The 22,940-nt window shown below is 45.2% G+C and overlaps 1 protein-coding gene across 2 annotated transcripts; it reads right to left on the bottom strand.

Annotated features, from left to right (window-relative positions):
• Positions 1-1,344: 1,344 nt before the first annotated feature.
• On the bottom strand, positions 1,345-15,908 carry ANP32E (acidic nuclear phosphoprotein 32 family member E). 2 transcript variants are annotated; one of them, XM_083591555.1, is made up of 7 exons: positions 15,457-15,908; positions 11,683-11,832; positions 10,620-10,742; positions 8,599-8,764; positions 7,755-7,927; positions 6,248-6,302; positions 1,345-4,684 (listed from the first exon to the last, which is right to left on the bottom strand). In XM_083591555.1, exons 1-7 carry the CDS (start codon positions 15,508-15,510, stop codon positions 4,617-4,619), a joined length of 789 nt encoding a protein of 262 aa, XP_083447681.1. In that variant the 5' UTR covers positions 15,511-15,908; the 3' UTR covers positions 1,345-4,616. The 2 variants fall into 2 exon arrangements, with proteins under 2 accessions (XP_083447681.1, XP_083447682.1); XM_083591556.1 differs by lacking the exon at positions 15,457-15,908 and adding an exon at positions 13,854-13,954.
• Positions 15,909-22,940: the final 7,032 nt, after the last annotated feature.

The following is a 22,940-nucleotide window of genomic DNA, read 5'->3' as shown; positions in this document are numbered from 1 at the left end:
CCTTCTCCCCGCGCCAGCCTTCGGATGGCTGTCCTGAAGACTTGAGGTGGGAGGAGGGTTTTCCTTCCCACCGCCAACATTCAGAATGCTGTTCTGAATGTTGGCGGTGGGGAGGAAAAACCCTCCTCCCACCGCAAGCCCCGGGAACAGAGGAGAAGCGCTGTGCGCCTTCCCCTCTGTTCCCGTACCTGTCCTGAAGGCTTGCAGTGGGGAGAAAAGCCCTTCTCCGCACCGCCAGCCTGGCAAGCGGTCTCCATAGGAACGCATTAATTGATTTTCAATGCATTCCTATGGGAAACCGTGCTTCGCAAGACGAAAAACTCACAAGAAGAAAAAACTTGCGGAATGAATTAATTTCATCTTGCGAGGCACCACTGTATATGCAAAGGTTGATTTGGGCTAAATATAAGGAATCTTGACTACTGCAATAGCAGGTTGGCAATAGGGCAAACTAGTCAAAGCAGTGGTGGGATCTCTTGTACTCCAGCTCTCCAAATTTATAGGAAGCTGCCTTGCACTGAGTCCATCTAGTATTGCCTGCACTAACTGGCAGCATATTCCATGTTCTCGGACAACCAATCTTTTCCCCAGCCCTACCTTCACGGCCTAGGACCCTCATACCTACGGGACTGCCTCCCCCGGTATGCCCCATGGAGAGCCTCAAGGTCTATAAACAGCAGCACCCTAGAGGTCCCGGGCCCTAAGGAAGTCAGATTAGCCTCAACCAGAGCCAGGGCCTTTTCAACACTGGCCCCGGCCTGGTGGAACGCTCTGTCTCATGAGACCAGGGCCCTGCAGGATCTGATTTCTTTCCGCAGGGCCTGTAAGACAGAGTTCTTCCGCCTGGCCTTTGGCTTGGAGCCAATTTGATTCTGGGGAAACTCAGGCAGATGGGTGGGGTATAAATAAATTATTATTATTATTATTATTATTATTATTATTATTATTATTATTTTCCTTTCTCCTACATTTTAATATTTTAATGTTTCAATATTTTAATGTTGTATTTTAATTTCGTTTTTAAGTTGTATTCATTCAACTTGTTTTTATTATTGCTTGTTAGCCGCCCTGAGCCCGGCCTTGGCTGGGGAGGGCGGGGTATAAATAAAAATTATTATTATTATTACCTGGAGATACCAGGGATTGGACTAGACAGCATCACAATACTTTTATAGGGGTTTACAGGCTAAGTAACTATGGTAAACCCCAACGGATCTAGGCCCTCTGGGGTGTACAGGAAAGTTCTCAAATAAGGATTGATACACACCTCCCTTCCAAGTTTTCAAAACAGTAATTTTACTTCCAAGAAGTTCAGACTACCCCCCCCAATAACAAATCCTCACATTTTCAGATTGAAAATCTTTAATTTAAAATTTACATCACACGGGGGGGGGGGGGGAGGGCAGGAGGAACACTCACATTCTGTTACAACTAAAATCCATCAGAAGTGTGCTGTAGGTATTTATTTAACACTGTCATGGCTTTTTCTCCCCCTCCCAAAACACAGTTGCACAAAAACCAATTACCTCCAAGTTTGTGTCTTTTCTCTCTCTCTTTAGAATTTGAAAAGGAATCGAACACACTATATACATACTGCCATATAAAGAGCATCCAAATAGGACAAAATTGCTACAAAATATAAAACCCACCCTTACGTATTTTCATTAAAGAACCCACCAAGCCAAAAAAAAAAAGTTATCCAGAGGCTCTGTAATACTCACCCCCCACCCGTTTTAAAAAGAAGAAAAAGTTCTATTTTGCTCACACACTAAAGCTGACAACTCAAAACTGTGGCAATGTAGTTAGCTGGTTGTTACGTTTACTACATAAAAGATCCTTAGAGAAGATGTAAAACTATTGAAATACATACTATGTATAACCATGCTGGTGCGCTTGGTTTCATTTTACTCCTCTGTAAAAAAATAACACACAAAACCACCTTTCAGCCTTATAAATGGTCAAATACAGACTAGTAGTAGTCATTCATTGAAGGTAACTTGGGGGGGGGGAATCTTCTAAAAATCACTGATTCGGCCATTCATGTTTTTGAACCAGTGCAGGAGTTTGATGCACACTTGAGAGATCCCTCAACCACTAATTTTAAAATATGAAACTGGAGCAGAAGGCAGATTTCCTGCATAAGGAAATCTACTCCCATTGAGATGAATTGGGTTAAGATGGCTGCTCAGTTGTTCTGTGGTGTCAATCACAGCTCAGATAGTACTATAGCCAGAAAACCTTACATGTGCAATGGATTAGTACAAGCCAGATCCAACATTTAAATACTCTCTTTGTAATGGAAGGGTTTTATTATTTGCCGAGCCTAACTAAATTAAAAACAAAAGGGTATGTGGAAAGGTGAGGGGGAATCTGAATGAATACAAAGTAACTGTTTTTAAACACAGAACCAGCAGGACAACAGTATACGCTTTTTAAAAGTTTCTAAGATTCATTCATACACAAATGTAACAGGATTGGAATAAAGCTTTACCAAGTCCTTTCAGCTAAGTCATTTTTTAAAAAATCCAAGTCTTCCTATTAAAATGCCTTTTTGCATTTCCTTCTGTTCAAATGCCTCTTTAGAGTTAGCTGTGAATATTTCTGGGGGGCGGGGGAGAGAAATACTGTTTCGCAGAGCTTCTCAAATGCAGTGTCATCAAAACTTAAGAGTCCAATGTCACATACTAAACATGTCAGAACGTGTGTCTAATGTGTTATTTATATTCACAGGCAACTGTAGTAAGGGGAGGGGCAACTCCCATCCATCTATGTAAAAATACCCCTTTTTATCTAAAACCACATTAGTGACAGCTTCTCCTAAGCAGGACAGATAATAAAAAAATAGTATCTCTGGAATACAGCTGTGTGTTACTATTTGGGTAAAATATTTAACAATCCAAGTTAGTCTATCGTTTAAGTAAGAACAGCAGGAGTTCTCAAGAGCCCAGTATGCCGTTTGCTGTTTTTTGTTGTTAAAAAGCAATCTGCAAAGAAGATCCATAAAAACAAGTTTTGTTGCCAGCCCAAGGCTCATTGTCTTTGCTTTGCTGAACAAATTTCTGAAGGATTCTTGCCCAAATGTTTTCCCACAGCATGACCTGCACTTCTAAGGGAAGCAACTGCAGGCCTGTCATCAGCTTAAGGTTAGCATGCAGACAATTGCAAGGTTGATCCACCACAGCCCTTTTCAGGACACCTTCTGACAACAGCCAACCTCACTGCAAGCTTCACCGAGGGCAGGGAAACAGCAAGGCATTTCAGTGACCCTTTCCCAGAAGTAAGCTGCTTGCCCACCCTCCCCACCCCAAATGATGTGCTCTAGGCCTCGCCACATGGCTTAGTCTACCTGCCAACTGTTCCCTTGAAAGGTGACATATAAAGAAATGTGCCTCTCCTATGTATATATTTTAATGAAAGCCTGAAAAGCTTCAGGGTTTAAAAATAAAAACGAAGGGAGGGGGGAGGCGTCTAGAATTTGCATCAGAAATATGAATCCTGTTTCCACCTTATAATGATCAGAAAGATAACACAAAGGAAACAGCAAACTTGAAAGAACTTTTAAGTAAGCATTTCCAGGTTACTGGTGTGGGTGTTAATGAAATGTTGGTTTTGCTTTCTCTCTTAAGCGTTTTGGGTCTCGCCTTTTCCAAAGAGCTCTGCTCAATCGGGCCAAAGCCAAGTCCAGTTCAGTGGAGAACCAAATGCCTACGGGAAGCCCACAAGCAGAACAGCATTCTCCACATTTGTGATTCCCAACAGCTGGCATACAGAGGCATTCTGTCTCCAACAGTGGAGGTAGGACAGAGCTTTATATCTTCTGTGAATTTGTCTAACGCTCTTTGAAAGCCATCCAGGTTGGTGGCCATCACTGCCTCCTGTGGGAGTCTTTTCTCAACAGCAAGAACAGGATGGGCCTTGGGCCTGATTCTGTAGGTCTCTTCTTACATTCTTATGGAAAAGGTCTGACTCAAGAGAGCTGATCCCATGCTTTCCATAGTTACATAGATTTTTTTTAAAAAAATGAAAAGAGGTGTGTGTGTGTATATAAAGTGTATGAGAAAGCAGAAGAGCAAAGACTTCACCTGTTTGTGCATTCTTCAGATGCCCTTTTAAAATAAGCCAATTGCTATTATCCAAATTCTTGACTTCATGCAGCCTTTGGTTCACATCATATATAAGCCTCTCTAAGGAAAAGCTGGATTATCGCACTGCAGTGGATCTTAATTCAGTGTACAATCTTTAAAAGTCTGGATTAAATTAGTTAAATGTTTTGCTTTAACTGTTACTAGAACTAACAGCATGCTCACATAAAAATAGGGGGGAATCTGGAGTAAAATGTTTCTAGGGGAGGTGGAGGGGGGGGGAGACAACTGGTTCAGTGATTAAAAAGGGATGAAACAGTGTTCTCTCTGCACATGATCCAGAGTGGGCTATTATGTCTTAGTTGGAATGATAAAAAGGGCAAAAATAGTAAAAACACACTTCCTATAAAAAGTTAACACATTAATATCTTCTGTAGGGATACCTAGGATACATGGAGACATACAAGTCTGCATATCGCTATTGCGTATCCTGCAACAAAAAATGCACCTGGTCCTATTTTCTTTTCCTACAACTTAATCGTCGTCATCGTCTCCCTCATCTTCTGCTGCACGTTTTCTCTTCTCCCCTCTGACGCCTTCCGCTGCAAAAAGGAAAGGAGAATGTTCACTGATGTTAAAGCTAAGGCTAAGCACACTACAGGGACGCGGGTGGTGCTGTGGTCTAAACCAAAGAGCCTAGGGCTTGCTGATCCCCGCGACGGGGTGAGCTCCTGTTGCTCGGTCCCAGCTCCTGCCAACCTAGCAGTTTGAAAGCACGTCAGAGTGCAAGTACAAGTAGATAAATAGGTAAAGCTCCAATGGGAAGGTAAACCTGTTTCCATGTGCTGCTCTGGTTCGCCAGAAGCGACTTAGTGATGCTGGCCACATGACCCAGAAAAACTGTTTGCGGACAAACGCCGGCTCCCTCGGCCAGTAAAGCGAGATGAGCACCGCAACCCCAGAGTCTTTCACGACTGGACCTAACGGTCAGGGGTCCCTTTACCTTTAAGCACACTACAGCATGTCACACACACACTGCCTTATTTCTACCTCTTCTGGACACTTACACCTAGTTTATCAAACACAAAACAAATACCTCGACATGAAATTGGCTGAACAGAAAGAAGAAATTATGCGTAGTCTGAGCCATCAACTGTTCAATGTATCAGAGCAACTGGCATATTACTTCCTTCTATTTTAAGTATATAAAAAAATACAGATCAGATGTTTTCCTAAAGGCAATGAATCAATTACGGTATTGTTAGTCTCTCCCCCCCCAAAACAGTCCATGAAACAGAGGTTAAGGGCTGCTGAGAAGTCTTCACTAGAAACCTTCACCCAAATCAATTCCCCAAATTTTGTGAGCTGATAACCTGGGTGCCTTGGTTTACAGTGTAGATACACCCCAAGACAAAACTAAACAACCTCAAAAGCAGGACATTGGCTGTATGGTGACCTGTCAGGTACCAAACAACCCCACAACCCCTGTTTTTCCAGCATCATCTGGACAGACAATGGGAGAATCTATGAAGTCTTCAGGGCAACGTCTTATGTGGCTAATGAGTCATGTATTGAAGTCTATTTCAGCTCTTGTCTTTTGTTGTACGGGAAGATAAGCACTTCAGTAATAAAAGGAGGCTATTTCTAGTGGACCACAGAAAAATCTCTCCCAGAAATCCCCTTCTGTTGTGGAAAAATTATGGAATGAAAGCTGGATGTTACAGAAAGGAAAACACTAATTTAACACTTCCATTTGATTGCACCAACTTACAACCTTTTAGAAAAATATAGTCCAGCTGTAGCAACTTTATAAAACCTAAATATAGGTTGCAAAAAAATTATCAGCTATTTAAGGCAGAGATGGCAAACCTATGGTCCTTCAGATGTTCTCAGCTCCCATCAGCTAGCATAGCCAATGGCCTGGGATGATGATGATGGGAGTTGCAACCTCACAACTTCTGAAGGGCCAAAGGCTTCCCTCCTCTGATTTACATCAACCAAGTATAAATTCAACTTATGTTGGCTTCAGATGCCCCCTTCCTCTAATGGAATGTAGCTCTTTCAAGCCTGAGGAAAGGAACCTTTTGGATCCAAATTAGGAAGTTTCAGACGTTTTAAGAATTCAAATGCAACTTTATTTACATTCAGTTGAATATGAAACTTACCTTCTTCTTCTTCATTCTCCTTCTCCTCTACGTAATCATCATCATCTTCTTCATCCTTAAGAGGGAAAGAAGTTGATGGTCTCAGAAGTTCAGTATGATTTACAAAGTGAAACCAATACTCCTAATCGTACTCTAATAAGGCTGCAAGACATGGCATTCCCAGACTGTTGCATTCTATAAAAAGCAAAGTCAAATTTCTCTGTGCTCAACTAAGGCAAAAGTCAAAAACAGCTAAGTCAAGAGGGTCAACTCATTCCAAAATGCTTGGGAGTTGTTTAAGAACACACTATTAGAAACTCAGTTGAGGTGTATATCACAGGTCAGGAAAGGTACCACAAGGGCCAAGATGCTGGCATCAAGCAGTCAGAGAAGCTTTTAGAGGCAAGAAGGCGTCCTTCAAAAAACCAAAGTCTTGTCCAAATGTAGAGAATAAAAAGGAACACAAACTTTGGCAAAAAAAAAAAAGTGCAAGCAGACAGTGAGGGATGATAAAAAAGGTAAACATTGCTAAAAACATTAAAACTACCAATAATAAGTTTTTAAAATATATTAGTAGCAGGAACCCTCTAGGGAGGTGGTTGGACCCTTGGCTGACAAGGGAGTGAAAGGAGGACAAGGAATTTGTGTAGAAGCTGAATGAATTTTTTGCATCTGTCTTCACAACAGAAGAGACGAGATAGGCCATTGGCCTGATCCAGCCAGCTCATCTTATGTTCTTAAATTTTTACAATTTGGAGAAGCCGATTACAAAAATAATATGCAATGGACAAACTGTTTGCTACTGAATTGCAGGATTTCTCTGGTGTGCAGGGAGAATATAGCCAGTGTCTTGTACCTGCCTTGACATGCACCTCAGCGACATATAGCCAGAACCAAGTCAAGTATCTTGCCTTCCTGTTTCACTGCTCATTTGCTTATCTTGTTCTCAATTTGTACTCTTGGGACTTCTCACTAACTTGTCCTCAGCCATTTCATTTCCCGCTAGGATTCATATTCCCTTCACACATCTGCAGCATTTGTGGCGCTGAGCCCCCGATAAAGAAAACACTCGTTTTGTCGGGATCTATAAAGTACATTTTCAGATGTGGGTACATTTTTAATGCAATACAACAGTCCCTGAGTTCTATAGCGATAATTTCTCAGCCATGGGATTGTACACTTATTCCCGTCTTCCTCTGATGACTCTTTACCCGTTTCCTAGGGTTCCCTGGTCTAATCCTAGTAACATTACTTTTAGTCTTCTGTCATTCACAGCTTGGTTGATTTATTTTGAACAGTCCCATCAGCAGCATTCTCTCGCAAAATAGGCTAGAGTCCAAGATCTCAAACCACAGCTTTTGCTTCAACAATATATATGCCGGCACATTTATACAATTTCCATTATTTCTGTGCTGTCCATGGGAGCATGGCGTGGACAAAATATACTCTTTTCTGCACAGCATGCACCATTATCTAGGTTGCATGTTTTGGAACTTGAGAGGGGAGGGAAGAAGAGCATAAAATTTACCTGAATCTCTTCTTTCATTAAGTACGAGAGGCCCACTTCTTCCTCCTCTTCCTCGTCTTCCCCTTCACCCTCCCCCAAGTCTGAGCCATCGTCGTCTTCCTCATCATTCTCTTCATATTCTCCTGGGGGACCAGCTTTGTCCTCATCTTCTTCATCCTCATCTTCATCCCCATCTGAAGGAAAGCTAACGCTAATGAGATGCACATGGCATGTGCTTCCAACTTCTGACACAGAATTTACAGGTTCAAACCCACAGACTCAAAAAACAAGCACATGGTAACAGTCCTCCTGGGACATGACTACTTCTGAATGCATCGCAGCAATTTGCAGGCTTGGAGGCTCAAGAACGTCCCCACCTGTGCTATCGTGTCAAGGAGGATTTTCGTTTAGCCTTCATCCCAATGTGTGTGTGTGGGTTTTTTTTTGGGGGGGGGGGGCAACATTTCAAAACGTGATTCTCCACCTGCATTCCCAGGAGGACTATAACACGTACAATTTTTTTGGAATGTATAGATCAGTTCAACATCCAATCAAATGTTAGCTCTTTTCCAGACGTTAGAACAGCGATTCTAGGAACAAAACCGAATATATGAGTGGCTTGTACAACGTTATATATAGCAAACAATTTTTTTAAAAAAACTAACAAAATGCATTCTTTACGCGACATTTACGTTTTGCTGCTAGGTGCACTGTAAGTCTTTTTGGCACATATATAAAAAGTATAGTGTGAATAGTGAATGTTAAACCACACAATTGACATGCCATTTGCTCCAAGCCTGTGACTTGATATCCAACCTAGAAAGGGTATAATAACTAATCACCAGACGCGTTTACAAAGAGTTACCTTCATCCTCTTCATCTTCTGAGTCGGGGGCCTCGTTATCCTCCTGATCAAACCCATCTAGATACGTAATTTGCTGGAGCAAGTCAAACACGCTTTCTCTGTAATCCTCCAGGTTTGTGATCTCACAGTTAAACAAATCAAGACTCTTCAAATTCTTAAGATTTTGCTGAAAAGAACAGAACGGCACATTAGATTTCTACGTCAACAGAAAACACCTTTTAACGACACCTTTAGATGCTTCATTATTAGGCCTGCCAACTCTGCACAAATGTTGGTAGCCCAGTCTGTAACATTACATCTGCAATCTAGGAATTAGCCCTAATTAACTTACTTCCAAGCAAGCGTGGGTTGGATTGTTCTTTATTTTATATACACACACCCCACAACTCCAACCAAAATGGTCAAAGGCCTGGAAACGATGCCTTATGAGGAACGGCTAAGGGAGCTGGGCAGGTTTAGCCTGGAGAAGAGGAGGTTAAGGGGTGATATGATAGCCATGTTCAAATATATAAAAGGATGTCACATAGAGGAGGGAGAAAGGTTGTTTTCTGCTGCTCCAGAGAAGCGGACACGGAACAATGGATCCAAACTACAAGAAAGATTCCACCTAAACATTAGGAAGAACTTCCTGACAGTAAGAGCTGTTCGACAGTGGAATTTGCTGCCAAGGAGTGTGGTGGAGTCTCCTTCTTTGGAGGTCTTTAAGCAGAGGCTTGACAACCATATGTCAGGAGTGCTCTGATGGTGTTTCCTGCTTGGCAGGGGGTTGGGACTCGATGGCCCTTGTGGTCTCTTCCAACTCTATGATTCTATGATTCCACAAACTAACATGACTTACAAACATAAGCAGGCAAACATCAGTGAATTTTCTAACTGTAACCCTACCACTGAGCTAGAATGGTGGTTTCCTCCAAAAAATTGGCCACTGCCCCCTTGGACCTATAAACTCATCCCCAGTGCCCTCTACTCTATAAAAAGCATTTATCAGAATAATGGTTTCCACAACCCAGTAGGGAAGATAATAATAGAGATATAGAGACTTCCCTATATATTTAAGTCATGATTCTGGGTAGATGACTCTGTTTTGAACACTTCTACAACATTTACCATCATTATTTATTAAATTTCTACACCGCCCTTCGTAAGAGGATCACAGGGCAGTTTGCAATATGAAAACACAAAAATACATACCATAGTAACAAACAAAACAATTAAACCCTCTACACAGCTTAAAAGGCCATAAACTGATTAATTAGCTAAAGGTCTAGGAGAAGCGGAATGTTTTTGTCTGGCATCTAAAGGTATGTAACAAAGGTGCCAGGAGAGCCTTTCTGGGGAGAGCATTCCACAAATGGGGAGCCACCGCAGAAAAGGCCCGTTCTCATGTTGCCACCCTCTGGACCTCTCACAGAGGAGGCACATGAAGAAGGACCTCAGAGGATGATTGCAGGGTGCTGGTGGGTTTACATAGGGAGAGGCTGTCAATACATTCCTTCAGTGCTCTTAATAATTTATTCGTGTAGGGAGACAGTTGTTGGCAAAAGAGCTCTACTATGAAGGTGGAGTTACATGTTCCAGGCTCCAGTCTGATGGAGGCAAAACTGATTTAACCACTCCATGCATGCAAACTGTGCAACAACATGCAAAATAGTCGCAGCTACCCTTCTTGAAGCTGATCTGTCCATCTCCTGTCCAGAATACGAACCTCTAAAGACATCTAGACTGTCCTTTATAAATTATGTCGACTTGCTTTAGCATTGTGCTTTAAACTCAGCTTATGAGATTTGTGCCTTTATATACCTGGTTACAAGCAGAGAAACATTTACCAACACCTATTGTGCAGTCATGCCATCTAGTTATCCTGTCCAGCGATGCTGGGCTGAAATTATTCCAGGTTTCTAAACACCACGATCCTACGCAAAGCTGCCAGTTTTGAGTATGCTCCAGTGGACACAGCAACACTGATTTCTAAGTAAATATGAAATCGGGACTACTTTGTACAAATACTGCTTTATACTTACAAGGGCTTCCACGGTGCTGAGATCTTTGATTTTATTACCACTCAGATTTAGGTATGTGAGATTCGGACATCTCTCTGCCAGGACTTCCAGGCCTCCGGAAATTAGATTATCACTCAGTTCCAGCTACGGTGCAGAAAAGTATCATATGATCAGGCAGATGTTTTCCAACTTTTCCCATGTCCATATTTTAGTAAAACCATGCAGCTCTAGGAATCTAAACAAACTTTTTTTAGATACTATCTAAGGATGGTTGATTGCATTTTGACTTCTTCAGAGCCAGACAAGAATAGCAGTTCTAATAATCTTCCTCACATCATTATCCAAGTTTGCACCTAACCTACAAGTATACAATCATTTCCCTGCAAGCTTAACTGTAACAATTTCTGCTCAGCCATGAAGCTTGCTGGAGTGGGCAGGTTGTTGCTTCTCCACTTAACCCACCTCCACAAGGCTGTTTTTGAATGGACACGAATATAAGAAACAATGAAGGTAAATTTAATCCCTTTAAACCTTGGAACTCTCTGCCCATTGCTATCAGGCAGTTGCCTTTGCTGCGAGTTTCAATCCGTTCTTAGTCTATTGTTTTTAACTTTTCAAAAGTATTAAATTATTGTTATTTTTTTCTATTGATAATTTCTGTAAACCGCTGCAATATTTTTTCCACGATCAAGTGGTATACAATTTTCATGAAATAAATGAAAAATAAAAAGTCATGTGCAAACATGTTTAAAATGATATTGCCAGGAAAAACACCCAAAAATACAGACATGCAATTGAGAGCAACACAGTGTCCTCAAAATGTCCTGGACCACAACTCACACCAGCCACAGCCAGCAGCACTATGCTAAAGAAGGCTAGGATAGTGTCAAGAGCAGGCCTGGAGAGACCTAAATTCATAGACGAGCCGACAGGACCCGCACTCCTGCTATGCAAGCAGCATCGCTAACTGAGCTCAACAGGAATGGGCTAAATATACCCAAGGATTTAGGGAGCTAATCCTATGCGCTTGCAACCCACTGGCCAAACAGAACTAACTCATTGTTGCATTCTGGTCAATACTCACCTTTCGAAGCTTAGTCAAAGTGGGGAGCTTGGCGAGTGATGACAGCTCCACGTTGGCCATGCTGAGAAACTCTAGCTCTTTGAATGTGTCATTCAGACCTTCGATTTCGCCATTGCTAGACCGGCAATTGTCCAGAACCAGCTCAGCCACCTACAAAAACAGGACACAAGTCAATTTCAAGCTGAAGAAAGACCTATGCTCCCTGTCACATTCGAACAGATATTATGGGTGTTGCTCAACTAACTTTTACTCGCAGACCTGTTGAAATTAATGGACCTAACTTAAGAACAAAAGAAGAGCCTTCTGGATCAGACTATGGCACATCCTAGTCCAGCATCCCACTCACCCAGATACCCCAAATGCGAACCCACAAACAGGACCCGAGCACAAGAGTGCTCTCTCCTCCTGGTATCCAGAAACATTTCTGCCTGGCTGTGGAGGCAAAGCATAGCCATCATGACTAGCAGCCACTGACAACCCTCTCCTCCATGAAGAGTCAAGTTCACTAATTTCAGTGGGTCCACTCAAGGATAAAACTTAGCCAAAGTAAATGCAACGAGTGCTACTCAAACTACGTACAGTCATATCTCGGGTTGCAATCGCTGCGGGTTGCGCGTTTTCAGGTTACGGACGCGCCAAAACCCGGAAGTACCAGAACAGGTTACTTCTGGGTTTTGGCGCTTGCGCATAAGCGGCGAATCGCATCACGCACGTGCGCAGATACGGCACTGCGGGTTGCGAACGTGCCTCCCGCACGGATCACGTTCGCAACCCGAGGTTCCACTGTACTGAAAAGAGGCAACAACATTTTTGGAACAGCTTGATTCATTCCCACCCACCCCTCTTCAAGAAACCAGAAATGCACAATTGAGTTCTTGAAATGCACAATTTAGTCAAGTTTAAAACAACACATGGCTTACTTTTTGTCTTTACAGTACCGTACTCTCAACAGTGCAGAGTTGCTTTGCATTACTAAATGCCACAGGAGCTGTTAGCTCTTCAAGGCTTAACCTGCAAGGAGCAGGGAGGAAGGGAAGGAAGACTTTCCCTGCTGCCAATCAACTGCAAAAGGGGCGAGACAGAGCAAGTGTTTGTCCTGACCTAAATGCAGGAACATCTGCTGGAGCCAGAGTGTCGTGAGTTGAGCAGCAGGGAATTGGAAAAGGCCACAAGGGGGTTGACTCTGCTCTTTGAAACAACACATGGCAGTGGAATTATAACTGAAGTTTAGCCAGGCCACCGCTGCCCCAGCCCCAGCAGAAAGCAAATTGTGATCTTTGTTCACAACTGAATTTGACATATTTCATAAGAGCCTGCTGCATCAGGCCAGTTGCCCATCTAGTCTGTTCTCACAATGGCCAACCGGATGCCTGTGGGAAACCTGCAAGCGGGAATCAAGCACAAAAGCAACACTCTTCCCCCCACCTCCTGCGGCTTCCAGAAGCATCCCCGCCTCCGATTGTGCATGGCTAATAGCCACCCGTAGCCTAATCCTTCTCCAAAAACTTGCCAATCCTCATTTGAAGCCATCCGTGCTGGTGGCCATTACTGCCTCCTGTGGGAGTGAGTTCCACAGTTTAACTACGTCCTTGTTACTTTATTATTTATTAGATTGATGTACAGCCCTTCATCGCAAGATCTCAGGGCAGTTCACAAAACGTGCATGCTTTTATCTGTCCCGAACCGTCACAGGATATCCACATGAGAGAGGGAGAAAAACTTTTCCCTATCCACTTCCTCAACATCATGCATAATTCTATACAATTCCACCATGTTGCCTCTTACTTGCGTCTTCTCTAAACTGAAAAGCCCCAAACGCTGCAACCCTTCAGAAAGTCCACACACATTTTGTGGGAAGCAGCTGGGAGAAAATCTAAAAAACGAGTTTCCCCAGCCCCAGCCTCTATACCCAGGAGGTTTCCCCCAGCGCCATATCCATCCAAAGGCAGGGTTCAAAGAAGACACCTGAGACTTCTGTGCCAAGCCTTTTGGGGGGCTGTAACACCCAGGACTGCCCCTATCCATTATGAACCGGAAGGCACAAAAGGGGAAATATTTGCAACCAGTTTGGGTACATTTGTGGCTTGGGGCAGCCACCACATCCCGTTCTCTTTTCTGCTTTCTCTGTGGCTGGGAGTGAGCTTGGAGCAAACCAGGCCATGCAGCGTTACCTGTAATACTCTTTTGACACCAGCACTTCCACGGAAGAGACATTATGAGGCGGAGGAAGTTACGAGCTTCCCTCTCTCCCTCCCTCTCTGGCAAGGCTGATTCTCTGCGAACTCCTGCCATGAACCTTAGCTTTTAGAGAGGGCGGAGGGAAGAAGGCGGTCGCTTTTGTCTCATCCCCACCCACCCACCCCCAGCGCGGAGCAAAAGGGACTCAGCCACAACGCAATCGCCTTATCTTCTGGAACCATTAGGGGAGCGAGCTTGCACAGGGAAGCGAGCCGGGGGGGGGGGGGCATATGACGCCAGCCATGTGCTCTCTCTCCGAGAGCAGGGCAGAACGGCACCCGAGGAAAGGGTTGGGCAAGACACGAATAATTAAAAATAAAGCCGAGGCTTCATTTCTCAGTGCGTCAAAAATGCCTCGTTTAAAAAGGGCGCGGGTAGCATGTTAAAAAAAATTAAAATCCTCCCCCATCGCTTTTTTGTGCAAGGCTACAGGAAAGCCCAAAAGCATCTGCGTAGTTGGACTAAGATGGATTCGGCGTAAGCCCAGCGACTTGTTTATCAAGCAAGCAATCTACGCAGCCAAGTTAAACTCGCATAAATAAATGCCCCCTTCTAACAACAGATTTTTTTATTAAAAAAAAGTTTAAAGGGGGGGTTCCCAGAAGGGCTCTCCTGAATATTTCCTCGGGGTGTTACAGAACAAAGGGGCCCTCCCTAGTTTTGTTTTGCAAAAAAAGCCACAACCCAGCCAAAGCCCGATCCTTTTCCCCACCGTCGGCGAAAGGGGACGCGTGACCTAGATTTGACGGAAGAGCAGTTAACTAATGCAAAGAAAGCGAGGGAGGAAAACTTTTAATTCGGAAATACTTTCTTACGCGTTGCCGGGGGGGGGGGGATTCACGCTCTCCTAGCTTGGCGGTTACGTACATAGATATATATTTAATTAACCGCTTTCGGGGCGGGGAGAGATGGCACCGAAGCATGACCCAGATTTCTATTTCTTTTTCCTTTTGCGCCCATCATGGGGAGAAGGCGGCGCCAGGAGCGGAAGAGTTAACCCCCCCATGTCCTCTTTCAATCACGGTTGGCAAATTTACTTAAGCTCGCCACGCAAACCCCCGTTTTAGAGGGGCAGAGAGAGACAGACAAACCGGGCGGAGATGGGGGTCTTGTTTCCAGGCGCAGCGCCGGGAGGGTGGAAAGGAACCAGCGCCAGCACGAAAGCAAGCAGATGCCATCATTTGAAAAATAAAACCTCGCCTTTGGGGAGACTTTGCATTGGATCGCATACGCGGCCCCCCCACAAAAAGGAGATAAATTAGCCCAAGTTGTCCTTTTGCAGAACGGGAGAGGAAGTCCAGCATGGCGAAAAAAATAAGCGCGATCGAGTCCAACGCGCCCTCTCCAAATGCGCCCATCATCGCGCACTTTTAGCGCAATGGAGATTTCGCCTCGCCAAGAAGGCAGCGTGGAGGAGGGAAACCCACCATTTAAAGAGAGAAAGGGATTAAGGGGAGGCGGAGAGCCGTTTGGGATATTCCGCGGGGGGAGGGCTAAGGGATTTTTTTAAATTTTCATTTTGGAGTTTGTTCTCACCTTCTCGGGCGCCCGGTTCCTCATCTCCAGGTTGATGCGCTTCTTCATCTCCATCGCCCTCCCGCCTTTGCGCGCCGGCCCTGCGTTGGAAAAGCCCCTCTCCAAAAAAACAAAAAAAAGTGGAGGGAGGAGCGCAAAACAAAAAATATTACCCAAAGGAAGGGACCCCCCCAAAGCGGGGTGGAAATGTATAAAAAAGGAAGGAGCCCCGTCCTCCTCTAAATCAACCCAAAGGAGCCGGTGCAAATGAAAGTTGGGAACTCCCAGGTGCTAAGGCTGCTGCCGCGGCTCCTCTTCCAGCCCAGAGCCCCCCCACCCCCGATCCCTCCTCCTCCTCCTGCGAAACACGCAGCTCCTTTCCCTTCAATGGCCGCTCGCACACTGAGCCTCCATGACACGGCGCATGGGGCCCCCTGGCAGACGCCCCGCCTCCGCCCGGCCAGTCGCCCTTGCGCGCGCGCGCGCGCTCTCTCTCCAAGCTCAGCGGGAGGAGAGGCCGGGGCTCCCCTCCTCCCAAAGCCGATTGGCCGCGAGCGGAGAGAAAGCAGCCGCCAGTGGCTGGGCTAGGCGCCCATCGAAACCTTGCCTCCCGCCTTCCCGATTCCGCCTCCTCCTGCTGATGCCGCCGCGCTGTGTTTTCTTTTGTGTGCGCCTTTGGCGCGCTGGAAGCAACGCGCGGCTGGGCTGCGGCCATTGCAAGAGCTGCGCGGCGGGCAAACGTTGGGGCTGGCACGGTGCCTTGCAGTGGCCTAAGAGGTCGCCCTTGCTGGTTTTTTTGCACGCAAGGCCTCTGGCTCGCTTCCAAGGACCTCTCCCTTTTTCCTTCCATGAGCTTTACTGCATATATAAGTACATACAGTATATATGTGTGTGTATATGTATATACACACAATATATATATATATATATACATACATACATACATACATACACACACACTATATATATATATAGAGAGAGAGAGAGTTGTTGTTTAGTCGTTTAGTGGTGTCCGCCTCTTGGTGACCCCCTGGACCAGAGCACGCCAGGCCCTCCTGTCTTCCACTGCCTCCCACAGTCTGGTCAAACTCATGCTGGTAGCTTCGAGAACGCTATCCAACCATCTTGTCCTCTGTTGTCCCCTTCACCTTGTGCCCTCCATCTTTCCCAACATCAGGGTCTTTTCCAGGGAGTCTTCTCTTCTCATGAGGTGGCCAAAGTCTTGGAGCCTCAGCTTCAGGATCTGTCCTTCCAGTGAGCACTCAGGGCTGATTTCCTTCAGAATGGAGAGGTTTGATCTTCTTGCAGTCCATGGGACTCTCAAGAGTCTCCTCCAGCACCAGAATTCAATAATAATAATAATAATAATAATAATAATAATAATAATAATAATAATTTTTATATCCCGCCCTCCCCAGCCGAAGCCGGGCTCAGGGCGGCTAACAACAATAAAACAGTACAAAAGTACAACACAACACAACACTCTAAAATCATTCATTATAAATTAATTCATATCAAGCCACTGGCAACCATTGGGCCAGAGCTCCATGAAGATTGCCGAAGGAGGGGGTCAGGCTGTGCCCTGGCCAAATTCAAAAGCATCAATTCTTTGGCCATCAGCCTTCTTTATGGTCCAGCTCTCACTTCCATACATCACTACTGGGAAAACCATAGCTTTAACTATATGGACGTTTGTTGGCAAGGTGATGTCTCTGCTTTTTAAGATGTTGTGTTCATTATATTATATTATATTATATTATATTATATTATATTATATTATATTATTATGGATTATGGACCTAATCCAGTGGTTCCCAAACGTTTTGAGGTGGCCGCCCCCTTGGGTTCCGTAAATTCACCCCACTGACCCTATAGCGCAGGCGTCAGCAAACTTTTTCAGCAGGGGGCCGATCCACTGTCCCTCAGACCTTGTGGGGGGCCGGACTATATTTTGAAAAAAATATGAACAAATTCCTATGCCCCACAAATAACCCACAGGTGCACTTTAAATTAAAGCACACATTCCACTCATGTAAAAAAACCAGGCAGGCCCCACAAATAACCCAGAGATGCATTTTAAATAAAAGGACACATTCTACTCATGTAAAAACACACTGATTCCCGGACCGTCTGCGGGCTGGATTTAGAAGGCGAATGGGCCGGATCTGGCCCGCAGGCCTTAATTTGCCTACCCACGCTATAGCGGTTCGCAGGACCCACTAAGGAAGATAAAAACCCAGTAAAATTCAAAACAGGGACAATTAATTGCTTCTTTAGTCAAAATCTAGTTAAAACCTAATATACTTTAGTTAATTCAACAAAATGGGTGAACTTGATGCATGGATACCAGCTTTTCAAAGGCTGATTTTACACCTCCAGTGCCCCACTACCATCCCACTGCCTCTTAGTGCCCACCCCCAGAGGGGGGTTATACCACCCACTTTGGGAATAAAGTGAGATGAGCGCCGCAACCCCAGAGTCGGTCACGACTGGACCTAATTGTCTGGGGTCCCTTTACCTTTACCTATGTTTGTGTACAGTTCTCTTCAGTGACAATTTGCTGTGGAGACAATTTTTGGTGCTTGTCAAACAGGAGGAGAAAGACTTGGAGAACAGAACAAATTTATCGGGGGCTTTTATATGCATCCCCCCCCACCTTTTTCTCCAAGGAGCTCAGGGTGGTCTGTACATGGTTCTCCCCCAATCATTGATCCCCACAATTTCATGGGATACCTTAGGCTGAGAGGCAATGACTGTCTCCCCCCCCCCCCCCAAGTCACACCTGTGAGCTTCATGGCCGAATGGGGATGTGAACCCTGCTCTCTCAAGTCTAAGTTCTACACTCTTCAGCACTGCACCACATTTAAAGTGCGTCTCCCCTGCCTCAAAAATCCCGGAAATTGGTTTTTTTAAGGGTGCTAGGAATTTTACCTGTAGGGTTTATCATTTATTGAATTTACTCCATGCTTCCTCTCAAGGAGCCCAGGGCAGCAGACACTCTCAATTTTGAAACAAAAACATTATTATACAGGTAAAATGTTCCCCCCAAAAGTTGATGATGGAGAGAGGCACGCCTTGTTAGGGAGAGCAATTCCACAACTGGGGAACCACCACTGAAAAGGCCCCATTGCAAGGCAGCAGCAACCAGGCTTCCTCCGAAGGCGGCACCAGCTACCAGGTCTCACCTGCCAGTCATAGGGGCCAAGATGTTTGGTCCAGGAGAAGGCCCAGGCTGTATCATATTTTTTCTGACATACACACAAACACACCCATAGTGTAGTGGCAAATTCAGAAGTACAGTATCCCTTCATGATAAGGTAAAGGGACTCCTGGCCATTAGGTCCAGTCGTGACCGACTCTGGGGTTGCGGCGCTCATCTCGCTTTATTGGCCGAGGGAGCCGGCATACAGCTTCCGGGTCATGTGGCCAGCATGACTGAGCTGCTTCTGGCGAACCAGAGCAGCACACGGAAATGCCGTTTACCTTCCCGCCAGAGCAGTACCTATTGATCTACTTGCACTTTGACGTGCTTTCAAACTGCTAGGTTGGCAGGAGCAGAGACTGAGCAACAGGAGCTCACCCTGTCGCGGGGATTCGAACCATCAACCTTCTGATCGGCAAGTCCTAGGCTCTGTGGTTTAACCCACAGCGCCACCCACGTCCCTATCCCTTCATGATAGTCACAGCCAAATCCCCTCACATTGGGGATTTTAAAAGCAGAGCTTAGATGCCCACCTGTCGGAACCTTGAGATGTGATTCCTGAATTGTAGGGGGTTGTACTAGGTGACGAATCCCTTCCAGCTGTACAACAATTCGATGGTTCTATGAAACACTAATAGAATTGTAACACACACACACACACACACACACTATGTATAGAAGATCTATTAAAACATATAGTTGCAATAAAATCACCACAGTCCTTTCCTTAGATGCAGTCAGTTCCCCATACCTGTTGCAATAGAAATGTCTTCCCCCGCTGGCAGAAAGACAACAAGGAAGGAGCCTGTCTATAACTTCTATTGGAAGGCAAATTATATAATGATATAATTTTCCAAGATTATGCAATCACCTTATGATTATGTAATGATCATAATTGGGGCTGTTTTGCATTGATCAATGAAGATCTCTTGGCATTGCCTTTCAGTTAGCTCTAGAGGAAGAAGAAGAGTTTGGATTTGATACCCCGCTTTATCACTACCCAGAGGAGTCTCAAAGCGGCTAACATTCTCCTTTCCCTTCCTCCCCCACAACAAACACTCTGTGAGGTGAGTGGGGCTGAGAGACTTCAAAGAAGTGTGACTAGCCCACGGTCACCCAGCAGCTGCATGTGGAGGAGCGGGGAATCGAACCTGGTTCTACTAGGATAAATGATTTGGATTGCTCCTATGGTCTTGTTCCTGAGTGACTTGCGTTGTTATGTAAATTCCACTTGTCCTTAACAGTACTTGACCTTGTTCTCCTGAAGCCCCTTTGCCTTTCCGTGTTCTTAGATGCTTAGCTTTGAAGCATGCAGGACAATTCTGCTTCAGTGTCCTAGTGACCCTGGGAGCCGATCCTTAATGGCTGTCTCACCTTTTACTCTGATCGGCTTCAATCGGCTTCCCTTTCGTGCTGATTGGGCAGCTCTGTGTTTCTGGAGACAGGAATCCTGGTGCGGTGCTCATCTCGCTTTATTGGCCGAGGGAGCCGGCGTACAGCTTCCGGGTCATGTGGTCAGCATGACAAAGCCGCTTCTGGCGAACCAGAGCAGCACACGGAAACGCCATTTACCTTCCCGCCAGAGCGGTACCTATTTATCTACTTGCACTTTGACGTGCTTTCGAACTGCTAGGTTGGCAGGAGCAGGGACCAAGCAACGGGAACTCACCCCCATCGCGGGGATTCGAACCGCTGACCTTCTGATCGACAAGTCCTAGTCTCTGTGGTTTAACCCACAGTGCCAGCCGCGTCCCAAGAGAACAATAGAGGGCCATTAACAATACAGGAGAACTCCTTCCCTGTTGCCCTGAGGTGTAAATAGAGACAGGGGTTGCCAAGGTGATGGGGTGTATTTTTGAGCAAGGGTAATGGGAAGAGGAGAGATCCATCTTTGGAGGGGACCGGCTGCAGACTGCTTGCGCTGCTTCCTCTTGAAATGACCATGCGGTAAGATCTGGACACCCTCCATGCAGACTGAAGGTGTAAATAAGTGAATAAACCATATTTCTTAAAGCTGTGACAGTCTCCACTGCAACTTCAATTCTAAAAAAGGACACACACCCTGCGTGGGTGCCTGGGGAACCCATGGGCTCTCGCCACCACTTGGCAGAAAGAGGGGCAGGCACCCGACTTTTGTAGCTATATGCTGTAAAGAATCTTGAAAGGTTTGGGGGCTGCTTTTTTAGCAAATCACCACAAGGTGGCACGATAAAGCCACCAATACCAAATTACTTCAAAACATTTACTGTAATACAGTACACTGTAATAGGGCTTTATGGTGTCAGGGAACTGGAGAATCACAGTCCAGTTGCATAATACTTATTTTTGCAGAAGAAAGTCCCACTCGTGTTCTGTAGGGGCTTACAGTGGCACCTCGGGTTAAGTACTTAATTCATTCAGGAGGTCCGTTCTTAACCTGAAACTGTTCTTAACCTGAAGCACCACTTTAGCTAATGGGGCCTCCCGCTGCAGCTGTGCCGCCGGAGCACGATTTCTGTTCTCATCCTGAAGCAAAGTTCTTAACCCGAGGTACTATTTTTGGGTTAGCGGAGTCTGTAACCTGAAGCGTATGTAACCTGAAGTGTATGTAACCCGAGGTACCACTATAATCCCAAGTAAATATGCTTAGGAATGAAGCCGTAGTCTTAAATGTTTTTTTAACAGGCCTGTAAACCAATTAATTAGAGAATCCTTAGAACCTGTTGACTGATCAATGAACTAATTAATTGATCTGCAATACAGGTGTCCTTTTAGAGATATTGAAGGAAGTACAGTGATACCTCCGGTTGCAGACAGGATTCGTTCCGGAGGTCTGGTCGGATCCCGAGGTTTCCGCAACCTGAGAATCGCTTTTGCACATGCACGCACAGCGAAACCCGGTAAAATACTTCCGGGTTTGCCGCGAGGGCACCCCAAATCTTGTCTGGGGCTGTTTAAGCTCTGGTTTTGAATGGCATTCCCTGTTGAGGAAAACAATTAACCATTCTTGGCCGGGGTGGGGGGTCATGTAGTGAAGCTCTGACAGGCCACCAAAAAGAAAAAAACTGATCAGAAGTCCTTGAAAGATGGGGGACTCTCCAATATTAGAGATTTTTAAGCAGAGGTTGAGACTGATTCCTGCATTGCAGGTGGCTGGGCTAGAGGTGTCTCTTCCAACTCTACAATTCCATGATTTGGCTGGTCATCTAATTTGAAGGCAAGCTCTGCATTCATCACTGGTGCAGGAGTTTAGCTCAGGGGTGGTCAGTCTTCAGATTTGGGAAGATTTACTTTGTTGTTGCTTTTTAACAGAGCCCTGCAAGACCCCCCAACCAATATCAGAAACACTTAGAATGAAAGGATTCCAAGCCAAAGAGTTTGAGTATCGGAACCGAACAGAACTCTCTATTCCCTCCGTACAAAAATCTGCACCTAGCTTACCCTAAGCCAGCAGTGTCCAAACTTTTTTCAAAGAGGGCCAGTTTTGATGAAGTGAAGGGCCGTGAGGGCTGACCAAAGGGCCAACCAAAGTTGTTGAGCTTCTTTTAGGACTGAAGTTGTTGAGGTTTTTTGGATTTCCCCCCAGGAAATAAACTGCCACAGGGGCCGGATTAAACTGACCGGCGGGCCGGATTAGGCCCCCGAAACAGACTTTGGACATGCCTGTCCTAGGCTTTCTTCATTTCGTAGTGTAATTCATGGCAAAGTTGAGTGTGGCTGGGTGTCTCTTTGTTGCTGCTACTCTTAAAAAGATTAGGTACCGAAAATCCTTACCGCTCAACTGCAGATTACCCAGAGATCTCCCAGGATATTTCCTGGTAAGAAGATTGGACAAATTCATGGAGGAGGGGGGCTCCTCCATAGCAATGATGGCTATGCTGTGTTTCCACAGTCATAGAGAATAATGCTTCTGAATCCTAGCTGCTGAAAAACACAGGAGGGGAGGGTTTCCTTGTGTTCAGTTTCCCAGAAGAGGCATCTGGTTGGCCACTGTGAGGATAGGATGCTGGACTGGATGAGCCTTTGTCCTGATCCTGCAGGCTCTTCTCGTGTGCTTTTATCTAGATTTACACACACCCACACCCCGCCTAGTGTAATCTATGAAACCTCGTGTTATAAATGTCTTCTGGGATCTTGAGAGGGTGAAATCTTAAAACATGTCAACAAAGCGTTCTTCTGTGCTAATCTGGTGTCCTTACAATCATTGAAACGATCTCTCAAGTGATTTTTCTACTGTAGATTCTCTATCAATGGCTGAGAATATGCAACTGTTCCCCTTACAAGAGAGTGTGATAGGAATTTTGTGGTCTTAGATATATGTTAA

This window comes from Podarcis filfolensis (genome assembly GCF_964270895.1).
Source record: "Podarcis filfolensis genome assembly, chromosome: 16".
In the NCBI taxonomy this organism is placed as follows: Eukaryota; Metazoa; Chordata; class Lepidosauria; order Squamata; family Lacertidae; genus Podarcis; species Podarcis filfolensis.
The sequence above is the reverse complement of the archived record's forward strand: the minus strand, read 5'-3'. Positions and strand labels throughout refer to the sequence as shown.